General features: G+C 44.7%; 2 protein-coding genes across 4 annotated transcripts; one reads left to right on the forward strand and one right to left on the reverse strand.

The window, feature by feature from the left end:
* Nucleotides 1–931: 931 nt before the first annotated feature.
* On the reverse strand, nt 932–6,367 carry gmpr2 (guanosine monophosphate reductase 2). 3 transcript variants are annotated; one of them, XM_018748139.2, is made up of 10 exons: nt 6,081–6,367; nt 5,801–5,899; nt 5,141–5,260; nt 4,972–5,055; nt 3,489–3,662; nt 3,275–3,356; nt 3,060–3,166; nt 2,612–2,654; nt 2,226–2,385; nt 933–1,965 (listed from the first exon to the last, which is right to left on the reverse strand). In XM_018748139.2, exons 2-10 carry the CDS (start codon nt 5,885–5,887, stop codon nt 1,776–1,778), a joined length of 1,047 nt encoding a protein of 348 aa, XP_018603655.2. In that variant the 5' UTR covers nt 5,888–5,899; nt 6,081–6,367; the 3' UTR covers nt 933–1,775. The 3 variants fall into 3 exon arrangements, with proteins under 3 accessions (XP_018603656.2, XP_018603655.2, XP_018603654.2); XM_018748138.2 differs by having other exon boundaries at nt 934–1,965; nt 6,025–6,367; XM_018748140.2 differs by lacking the exon at nt 6,081–6,367 and having other exon boundaries at nt 932–1,965; nt 5,141–5,231; nt 5,801–5,870.
* Nucleotides 6,368–6,559: 192 nt separating this feature from the next.
* LOC108932003 (NEDD8-like) lies at nt 6,560–9,089 on the forward strand. Its single transcript, XM_018748141.2, has 4 exons — nt 6,560–6,796; nt 6,919–6,966; nt 8,441–8,523; nt 8,743–9,089. The coding sequence occupies exons 1-4, from the start codon at nt 6,779–6,781 to the stop codon at nt 8,897–8,899; spliced, it is 306 nt and encodes a 101-aa protein (XP_018603657.1). The 5' UTR covers nt 6,560–6,778; the 3' UTR covers nt 8,900–9,089.
* The last annotated feature ends 2,730 nt before the right edge of the window (nt 9,090–11,819 follow it).

Genomic DNA, 11,819 nt, shown 5'->3' on the forward strand with positions numbered 1-11,819 from the left:
AAATACTGCATTAATAATAATAATAATAATATGAAACGACTACAGACAGTGAACTAGCTGTTGAAAGACTCAGGTGTGGAAAGGAGAGTGCAGAGAGGCTCTGCTAGACACCTGAAGAGGGGGGAAGGCAGGTAAAATAAAAATTTGTAAAACAAGGTTTGGCCAAAACTGGCTGTCATGAAGTTGACATTCATGTCCTTGAGGGTTCAGTGACACACCAGAAAAAGAAACTGAAGTGGAACATGGAGGAGTGTTTCAAGACAGCAGCCGGTGAATAAAAGTATTCAAAGCAGATATTTCTTCCCTGACTGTTAATGTACTACCTGTCATCGGGTACTATTACCTCAGTCATTACCGTGTGTAGGAATTCAAAAAATACACGGGGACAAGTGACAGCTGTAGACGAGCGCAGTGCCGCTTGGGTGCGGGTTTGAGTCCAGCTCCGATTGCGGAGTTTGCATGTTCCCCTTGTGTCTGTGTGGGTTTCCTCCCGCAGTCCAAAGACACGTTTCAGGTGAGTTGATGACTCTAACCTGCCTGTAGTGTGTGAATGTGTGTAGCTACCATCCCGATATCCAATCGTAGTTGTACCCCTCCTAGTCCGGCACACAGCGATTCTGGGATAGGCTCCAGACACTCACAACCCTGACCAGGACAAGCAGTTAAAGGAAGTGAGTGATACCTGTAAGAACTGAACATTTTTTTCAAAATGCAGCCCTAACATGGATGCATTCAGTGTCCTTTTTGTCTGTACTTGCATACAGTACTTTTTTTCTAAAGCAGATTTTGTAGAAATAATGTAGGTCAGCATTGGAGAGAAAATTATATTCTCCATTTTGTCTTTCGTACCAGGGGAGTAACAGAATGTAAGGTGAAGCACCACTGGCAGGCTTTTGTCACTAAAAACCTGCTACACACTGTTCTTCTGCACTAGTATGATGGCAGTATTGGATATCATTTGTTATTCAAAGATGGAACGCTGAACATGTGCACACGCAGCAATCAAATTGGCACACAGTTTTATTCATACAAAGTAGAACACTGGAATGTAACATTTGGATCACATTCTGGCTCATTCCAGAGGAGATACCCTTGGTCTCACTAGGATAAATATGATACGGAAAACCTATTCATGTAACTTCGCTATTACCGCACCAACAGAAAAAGCTGCACTAAACTGCAACTACAACTGCATTAAAGCTTAAATGTTGTGTTAAACACACTATACTTAAAAAAAAAAATTAACCCAGCTTTATCCTTCCCTTTATCTTAAAAGGGAAGAGCCCCTATCTTGTAAATGTTTCAGAGCAACAAATACCAGCTGCAGTGGAGATTTTTTACAAAGCCAAAAACATGCATAAACCCTAGTGGTGGTGCATATCAGGAATTATGTATTTTATTACTTATTTTTTACTTTAGTCTGTTGTCAAAGACAGTAACGAGTTAATAATTTAATATTAAAATGTTCCCTCCTACTGTAGGAGTTTGGTCCTAAGTTAAAATTACTTGGGTATGTTTGCACAGTTACTACAGTGGACCCCCTACACAAGAGCAGGGAGTCTGCACTCCTGAATTTCTTCATAGATGACTGTATTTTGATTATTAGAGCATTACATATTGAAAGCTTGACTTGTATATATGGAAATAAATAAAACAACTAAAGCTGTTAAAACAGGCGGTGTTTCTATGGGTATGTGTGCGTATCCGTGAATTTGTGGGCGCACGCGAGAGACAGCTCATCTTGGATTCCCTGACTCCAGCGGCCTGGTTTTCTCTTAGCTATCATTTCCAAACACAGTGTTGAGCTGCTGGGTGACTCTGATGAAGGTGGTCCTGCGGCTTAACTCTTTCAGTTTGGCGGCACCCACGTAGGTGCAGGTGGATCGCACCCCTCCCAGGACATCTCGAATCGTTTCCTCCACCGGGCCCTTGTATGCCACCTCTACCGTCTTCCCCTCCGACGCCCTGGCAAAAAAGCACCAATTAATAGCAATGGAGCCCTTGCACACTGGCGCACACACAGAGAAAGAGCGATGATGGTGCCTTCAACACGCAACACCTTCATCGGAGACTGAACTGTCTCTCCTAAATGGTCATTTACCTGCAATACAGATGTGGCTTAAGATCTTACTGTCATCTCAACTTGCACTTCTACAACCACTGCAGCTTTCATAGACCTTTCATCTGAGTTCCCACTGAACTGCCAGCTGGGTCTTTGTTCTCACCTGTACTCCGCCACCCCTCCAGAATGCTTCTTCATGGCTATGTCGGAACTCATGCCGTAAAAGAGCTTGTACTTCTTCCCGTTCTTTTCAATGACCTCGCCTCCGCTCTCGGAGTGACCAGCCAACATCCCGCCCAGCATGACAAAGTCTGCGCCGGCACCTGCCCGCGACACGACGCAAGCAGTGTGTCAAGCTCTCTGCGCATCAAATACAGTACATCGTTCCTCTGCCCCAGCAGATTGTAGCAAACTACCTGTGAAACGACACTAAATTTTACCTATATTTACATTCCTATCTTTTCAGGTGCTCCGACTGCAAGGTGAGGCCTCTAAGTACCACGGTGCCTCTGTGTCAGAAGCAGTGCATCGCATCCTAAGGAAACTCACCAAAGGCCTTGGACACATCACCTGGGCAGGTACACCCTCCATCCTGAAACACAGATGACATAATGTGGCGACGAAAGGGACACACAGGAACGTCTGACACTAAAAGCAACAGGTGCACATACAATAAGAACGACTGAAATTGATTGTATAAAATCTAGCAGCTGGTAGCGTAGTTGTTACAGCTGCTGGCTTTGGAGCAAAAGGTTGCAGGTCCGAAGCCCACCTCCAGCTGTAGTACCCTTGAGCACAGTACTTGCCCTAAATTGCTTGAGTAAAACTACCCGGCTGTACAAATGGGGACATACTGTAGGTATGTGATTGTAAGTTACTTTGATAGAAAGTTTCAGTTAAATGTAACAACCACCTTGAGAGCATAAGGCCCAAATGAATTGTAGTAAACGTGCGGAACGAAAGAGTCTGACGTGTTTTACCAGTGTAAATGACTCACAGATATGATGTGTCCCCCAAGACCATGGGCAGCGTCAGCGCACTCGATCACAGCACTTAGCTGGGGGTACCCCACCCCGGTTTTCTTGCGAGTTGTGCACACTGAGCCTGGAGGCAGACAAACAGCAAAGATCAGTTAGGAACGCGTTTGGAAAGACGGCACACGGGAGAGAAGGCGATGCAACGCGTCCGAGGGCAAGAGTAATGGTACATCACCTGGTCCAATGCCGACTTTGATGATGTCAGCACCAGCAAGAATCAGCTCCTCCACCATCTCTCCGGTAACCACATTCCCTGCCTGTGGCACAGTCATCATCATCATTATGAGCATTCCAGATGTACACACGCCACCTTTCGAACTGCTCGTATCCTTCTAGAAACACCTCTGTGAAGCGTTGCTCTCGCTATGTGACCGAGACGGACCACCAACCATGATGGTGTGGGACGGGAACTTCTGCCGTACGTCCTTGACGAAGTGCACAAAGTGCTCCGAGTAGCCGTTGGCCACGTCCACGCAGATGTACTGCAGCTGGGTCACGGCAGCCAACACGGCACAGAGCCTCTCAAAGTCAGCCTCGCTGGTGCCCGTGCTCACGGCCACGCTCTGGGCAGAGGGGATGAGAAACCAACCACATTCGTCAAACAAGGTAAAATGTAATGCCTCACACCAATCTGTCACTGGTACTTCAAAGCACAGGTTCTTAACCCTTTTCACACTGTGGACCCCTTCGGCAGTGCGGTGAAGCCTACGGACCCCTTTTCATGGGGCAGCTGGCAGTATAGTGGTTAGAGCTGCTGCCTTTGGACCCAAAAGGTCGCAAGTTCGAATCCCACCTCATGCACCTAGATGAAGGTACTTACCCCAAGGTGCTCCAGTAAAATTACCCAGATGTATCAATGAGTAAATACTGGGAGGAGCTTAACATTGTAAGTGACTTTGGTGAAGAGTATCAGCTAAATATAATTATGTATTTAAATGCATAAAATATATGTAGGATTACAAAGGAAACCACACACACACACTGTCTGAAACCACTTGTCCTGAGCAGGGTTGTGGTGAGCTGGAGCCTAACTCGGCAGCACAGGGCACAAGGCTGGAGAGGGAGGGGGCACACCCAGGACAGGAAGCCAGTCTGTTGCAAGGCACTCCAAGCAGGATTCGGACCCCAGACCCACCAGAGAGCAGGACCTGGCCAAACCCGCTGCACCTCCACAAAGGAAACCAATTAACTGGAAAACATATTTTCTTTTTTTTTTTTTTTTTTTATTGAAGGAAATGCTACATTTCAGTTATATTTATATTTATTCATTTAGCAGACACTTTGTCTAAAGCGACGTACATCTCAGCAAAAGTACAATTTATGCATTACAGTTAGCAGTCAGTGGAAATAAAGATGTAAATTTTTTCCACATCTAAGTTCAAGGACCCCCCGAAGGTTAAGAATCACAAGTTTAAGGTAAAATATCACCGTTCCCCACTGTTGCAAAGATTTCTCTGCTTGCACTGCATTTTCCATTGTGAATGAAAACATAAGCGAAACGAATCAGATTTCAAATATAAATAAAAAACATCTGAAGAGAAACTGTCCCCTCAATCCATACAGATTCAACTGCAGCAGTAAATTCTGTTGTTCCTAAAATGCAACTCTCAACTAAATCTTCCAGTTACAGTTTAAATGAAACTTGGAAAGTTATGCCACATTTTTGGCTCTCCTGAGATAGAGCTACACGTTTCTGCATTTGCTCGGTGTTTCAGCTCTGTCTCTACTCTCACCTGTTGCTTCAATTAAAAGAAAGCCTAAATTTTAATGTAATCACAATCTGGGCTGTAAACTGTGAAACGGTATGACATTATGTAGTAACATAAAACAATATTTATATCATTTATTTAACATAACAGACGTATACGGCACCTCCAGACACTGCGGATGCTGTGCGCCGAACTCCTTCCACTCGTCCACCGAGTAGTGCTTGTGGACGGTCGTGAAGAGGGAGAACTGGGGGAACGGGAGACACAAAAAGGTCCGTAAGGACGGGAATTGTACCGCAGCGGCGACCGGCGTCGGCAGGACGCAGCCATACCTTGTGCAGAGCCAGAGCCATCTCAAAGGTCCCCACCGTGTCCATGTTGGCAGCGATGATGGGGATCCCTGTGTAGCTGTGCTTCGAGTTCCTAAAGGTAAAGCTGCGCATGAGGTCCACCTGACACACAGCGGGGGTGGGGGGTATGGGGGTGACGAATGTGGAACATAAAGATTACTAATGGGACCATAGTAATAGCCTTCACTGGGCTACTGGTGTCACACAGTGAGTCTCTCCAGTTATAACAGTAACTTTCCATTTTCATCACTAACCCTCCTCATGAAGGGTCAGTAGCAGCACATCATGATCTGTTCATATATGATATACTGTGTATATATATATATATATTATATAGATCATATTTATTCATGTAGCTGACTCGACTTGCAAAGGTACTTACACTGATTTACCCATTTATTCTTATTATTCCTAAGTACTTTTACTGGAACAGGGTAAGTTACCTTCTCAGGCTGCTACTACTAGTACAGCTGGAGGTGAGGCTCGAACCTAAGTCCAACTGTTTAGGTCCAAAAAGCCTAAGCAGCAGCTCTAACCACTGCACTATCTATCGCTGCATCAGTCGAGCAAGGCAGCCTGGGCACTACGGGCAGGGGCGGGACTCGACCCAACAGCCGTCGCGCGCTCCGCTCCCCCACGCACCTCGCTGCGCGACTTGAGCGTGCTCCTCTTGGGCCGCAGCAGCACGTCCTTGAAGTCCAGCTTGACGTCGCTCTCGATGCGCGGCATGTCGCTCGTGCGCTGAAAGGAGCCGCGCACGTGCGTGAAGCCGCGTGAACCGTCAACGCGCAAACGCGACAAACATCCTCGGCGGCGCCACCGGCGCGCACGTGCGTGCCCACAAAGTTATAAGCTACTTTACTTACCGTGCAGTCAAACGTCAAGGTTAATATTTCAGTTGGGTTGACGTCGATTGACTCACCTCGAAATGCTTCAATTGTGAAATTAAAATATTCAAAATCCTACAGTGCAGTAATTAACTGAATGGGCAGGTACGTTGTTAACACAGGAAAATGCCCCCCTGGCTCTTAAACTTCCGTTATGTGTTTAATTCCCCTCTTCGCTTCTTTCTTCCGGCACTAAGAACGGAAGAACCGGAACCAAAGTCAAGGGCGCATTTTTTTTACACCGAAATTGTTCGGCCGTGACCAGACAGAAGATGTAGTTTGAACGCCATGTGCTCTCTTGACTTAGACAGAGAAGCCGTTTTCTAAAAAACTACAAATAGGGGCATCATGGGACAGCGTGACTTGAGCAGCTCATCCGGAATGCGAATTGGCTCCAGGTGAAACTTGCTTGTTATTAAACACCAAACGTTAATCCCAGATATACGAAAATAAATACTTTTGAATGAGGTTATGTCATTTCTGTCTGAAAAGTGCGGAAAAAACTAAACGCATTCAAAAACTGGCAAAATGACAAAGTGTATCCCTCTTGCGAGCCTTTCATTTAAGTAAACCAGGGGGATGTATACCGCTGTTACACAGGAAAAAAAATTGCGCTATGAAGGAGCGGGGAGTGTTTGTCTCAAAGTTATAATCTGTTCACTTACATCGAACGTGCGCTCTTGATCTGTCTAGGCTGTTGTTCTTCATTCTCTCGATATTACAGGACTTTAACATGTTAATTAAAGTTAAGGTAAGACCTCGTAATTTTTTTCCCCCTTTCTAAAATAACCATCATCATGTCATTGCTACTTGCTTACAGGATTTGTGTTTATATCTAGAACGTCGCATTAATCCGTGTTTCCTCTCGTTTAGACTCTCACGGGCAAAGAAATAGAGATCGATATAGAGCCCACAGACAAGGTAAGATCTCAGTGTGACCAATCATCAATCGAAAGGTGCAGAACAAACTTCTTGTTTTCCCGGCGTTTTTGTGTGCGGGGGGGGGGGGCTGCTTTAATCATTAAATTAATGGATTATTGCAGCACGTGACTTGTTTACATTAGTTTTCGCCGGAGTTATTACTCAGTCCGTTGAGTCACTACTGATAATACTAGCTTGTTTGTATTATTATTATTCAATTTATTATCATTGTTGTTGTTTAACGTGTGTGTTATCTATTCAGTCCACTGTGTGACTGTTTGGAATTCACTCGCGGAGCTTCTTCTTTGTAAATGAAAATGTTAATCGAAACCAACACGCAACAGGAGCCCAGATAAATTTGTTAAACGTTTTATATTATTTTTACAGTACTTTGCATGGTCAGTGGAACGCAGTACACCAGTTCTTCAGTTTCGAAACACTGTTGCGACCGCAGCTTTTGCGCGTAACTCAAGTTGTTCGTAAGTCAAATCATTACGTCACAGTACGTAAACGCTTAACCATACAAACGTGCTTCAGGTTATTTGCTCATTAGGCAGTGTAAAAACACCTCTGGGAAAGTATAATGCTTTAAAAATGAGCAGTAGGGCTGTTTAATTTTCATGGGCTGCTCATCCTGTGCAGAGTCTTGGCGTTGCTGTGTTGAGGAGAGAGGCGAGGCTCCGGACCGACCCTTGACACAGCACACCTGTCCACCGGAGCATTTTTATTTCATTGTCCTCTATTTACTTGAAACAGTACTGACGTTAGCTCTACTTTAAAGCGGCCAATCACACACCTGTTGTACTAGTTTACATACTTGTACCAGTTTTTATAATCAGAGCCAGAATTTGTAAATGGAAGTACATTGGTTTTTTTGGGTGGCATGGTGGTGCAGCGAGCAGTGCTGCTGCCTTTCAGTGTCTGAGCTCTTTGAGCATAGGTTCAATTCCTGTTCAGTCTATGCTGAGTTTGCATGTTCTCCCGGTGCCAGCGTAGGTTTCCTCTGGGTGTTTTGGTTTCCTCCCACAGTCCAATGATAGATCAGGTGAACCTGCAGTGCTAAACTGCCTGTAGTGTATGAATGAATGAATGATTGAATGTGTGTGTATGTGTGTTTTTGGCTACTCTGTGATAGACTGACAGAGGTGTACATCCAGAGGTGTACCCCCTTTAAGCCTGGGGCCTGGTGATTTTGGGATAGGCTCCAGACCCCTGTGACCCTGAATGAATTTGCTTTCTTGTACCTTTAAAATGAAAGTCACAAGGGATCCCTCTGCTGGTTGAAGGAAGTGTCTGCAGAGGTGACGTTTTATAGGGACACATGCAACAAAGAAGGAGCAGTATATCTGTGAAACAGTGTGTACCATGGTATACGAACCCTGGGTCTGTGTGTGTGTGTGTGTGTGTGTGTGTGTGTGTGTGTGTGTGTGTGATCTCCAGTGTGTATGTATGTGATGGCTCTTTGTTTCCTCAGGTGGAGAGAATTAAGGAGCGTGTGGAAGAGAAAGAAGGGATTCCACCTCAGCAGCAGAGGCTCATCTACAGCGGGAAACAGATGTAAGACTCAGTAGGTCGTTCAGAGAGCCCTGCTTACATACATCCCATTTCCTTATGTCCTTTTAGGACCTGCAGTCAGGGTCCAGTGGAGTGGGACCTTATCTTCCCCCGCCCCCTCCCCTGTTCAGCCAGCGTAGTTGTTACCAGCAAGCAGATGGATGATGATTCAAGTGTCTTACTGTACTGAGCAGGTGACTCATGTTCTTGTGTCTCTCTCAGGAATGATGAGAAGACTGCTGCAGACTACAAAATCCAGGGAGGCTCAGTGCTTCACCTGGTTTTGGCCCTAAGAGGAGGGGCTCCTTACACTCCTCGGTTATGTTTGCCCACCGGTGAGCAGAGCAGTGAAGTGACCCTTGTGACTCTGTGTTTTTGAGTGCTGTGATGTCGCGCTGTTTGGAGCTCTTAGCACTGACGTATTGATTATGTGGAGTGCATTATAATCGTCGTCATGATCAGCAGTCACTCGAATTCTGCAATGTGTATTTTGAGTTTGCAGCCCGAGAAGCTGTTTAAGAAATGCTCTCCTCTACAGTTTTAGTTTTTGCTGTTGTTTTTGTGAATAAAAAGCAAAGTTCATAATCTGTTGTTCTTGTGTGGAAGTCAGCTGCTTTTTTTTTTTTTGTTTTGTTTTTGATTCTGGAAGGAGATGTTTTTGCATCTTTTATTATATCTTATACATCAGTTGTATTGTACTCATTACATCACTAAGCTTGAGTGGACTTGGCTTATTGGAGCACCCGGCTGCATTGCACCGACTCCATCGTACAGTTACGCTGTACCATTGAAGTAGTATGTACCACTACTAGAACATTGTAAATAATTTCTGTGCATACACAGACATGCTGCAGCAGTGCCTATAAACAGTGTTAAGGAGCATAGAGAAGATGCACTGAGATACTGTGTACATAAGCACTGAGAATATACAAAGTGCACAGTGCAAAGGTGATGTTGGGGTTTCTGTGTCTTTAAAATGTTGTCCATTGGAGCCTTAAGGTGTAAATAATAATGTGCATCGTGGCACAGTAAGAAAAGAATTAATTGCATCAACTTAACATATAATCCACTTTATATTGTGTTTGAAATGTAAAGACCAAGTTCAGTAAGCTGACAAATGACCATGTAACTGAATTTTTCAGCTAAAATTCAGTTTTGGTTTATGGAGCATCAGGAGCTGCTGGGTGTGTGTTGAAGAGTGATGCTGTGTTTGTGGACTTTGCATGTTGCCCCTGTGTTTGTGTTTTCTCTTACAGGATAAACACACATTCCAGGGGAGTGTGCATGAAATGCACGTGTGTGCGATTACCCTACAGTGGAGTGGCAACCATAGTATTATTGACGTTTTTCTAGGAGAGGCTCTTAGCTTGTGGCCTAGAAATGGCTAAGGACCTCTGGGCTGGAGGAAGGATAGAAATAATACTTAAAACACAAGAGCTTCCAGGCCATGTGTGATTGCGCACGAATTTCCCATGGGCTTTTACGGTAAGTTGTTAATCATGAAAATATATATTTCTGTTCTTTAGAAGAGATTCTTAAAACAGCAGTGAAATAACTAGCACTATTTATAGGAGGGGAGTGTTTGTTGTAGCTTTTATAACCGTAACAATATTTATAGCAGTAGAGTCAGACTTTGTACACTTGGCAGGCTGTAAATGTGGCATATTTAGTTTAATCTGAATAAAATCCTCATGTCTGCAGCAATTTTCACACACAAAAGATGCATTTAATCAGCTCTGCATAAAGATTTTATTAACATTTGTGTTGCAACTCATAGAAAACATAAGAAATCAAAGTAAATACTATACAAATGGTGCCCTTGGGTGCTGTGTGTGTGTGGCGAGTAAAATGTGTCATTTACCCCAGAGTGAAAGGAAAACCTTCACATCAGATATATTAATCAGAGATTAGACGCAATATTTGAAATGTTAATTTTTAAACACGTTTAACTTTCATTTAAGATGCAGCATTTAAACGACTATTTAAATATTACCAGAGAAACAACCTTTATCGATCAGAAATTTTAGGGAAATGAGTGTTGACTATTCCACGTGTTCACCTGAATGTGTCCTCAATGAGCAACAATGCGAGCGAAGCAAATATATTCAGGGGATGATTTATGAGGCTCCGCAATGTGGCAGTAAAACCGTCGTATGCTCTGTGAAACACAGCACGACGCAGCAACTTTGGTCTTGGGTGCTCGCAGACAGAGGGCCAGGCTCTGAAGCCCAGGGCCGTTCAGTGCTCGGTGAGACACGGTAAAGGTTTTACCAAGATTCCATAAATGCGCCATTTTTTGAAGGCTAAAAGTGGTGAAGGGAACATTCAGGAATGATTATGTGATAATCAGCATCCAGCAGGAATAAAACATTTGGTACACAGGGTTCTCTTAAGGCCAAGGGGGGGATGTGTGTGTGTATACTGTTCATGGGAAGGTCACATGATGCATATATGTTACATTACTAATTATCCATCCACCAAATTTCAATAACCAACTGCTTGTCCTGAGCAGGGTCACAGTGGACCAGAGCCTATCCAGGAAGCACTAGGTGCAAGGTTGGGGGGGGAGGTGGGCACTGTAGGTGGGACCCCGTCCATCTCATGGTTATTACGTTAAATTATACTGGTACAGAGAAGTGTGGCCTACTTGAGCAGACACACACACGCACCCCCTCCAGTTTACAAATGATTGTTCCTGCAGCTTGGGGACCTTTTTGACACTTTTGCTAAATGAGATTGTCAGTATCCCAGCATGATTTCAGCACCGTTTTTGTTTCATTGTGAGAACTTCGCAGCAACACCTTGTCTCTTCTTGCTTGTGGCATATTGTGTGTTCTCAACACAGCCTGCGCATAAAGGTGTGTGTTCTGTCCCACATCGCCCTGGGTACGGAACTGCACTTTTACTGCACCCGCAGTTCCACAGGTAACAGTGTTTTCACGCACTGATGTCCACTTCGCCGGAAACACGTGGCACCGGAGGGGCTTTGGTGCAAACGGTTATGCCGATGGCAGACAAAAGGACAGTCGCAGTTTTGTTCTGTGCAAAATCGCCAAGTGTGTAACTTGGGAAGAGCTGCAACTGGTGTGTAATCGGCGCAATGAATTGTACATGTTTCACACACTGAGCAGATGCATTTCCCCAAAGTGCCGTCCAGTTGCGGTGAGACAGCAACGGCACTCGCTGTGCCACAGTCCACGTGCAGCAAAACTCCCCATTTCACCAGTCTGTGCCGCAGTGACTTTGGCAGAACACATGGATTCGGACATGTTGTTTGGGAACCTCTGCGTGCGTTTCTG

The sequence above is a fragment of the Scleropages formosus genome, chromosome 11 (genome assembly GCF_900964775.1).
Source record: "Scleropages formosus chromosome 11, fSclFor1.1, whole genome shotgun sequence".
In the NCBI taxonomy this organism is placed as follows: Eukaryota; Metazoa; Chordata; class Actinopteri; order Osteoglossiformes; family Osteoglossidae; genus Scleropages; species Scleropages formosus.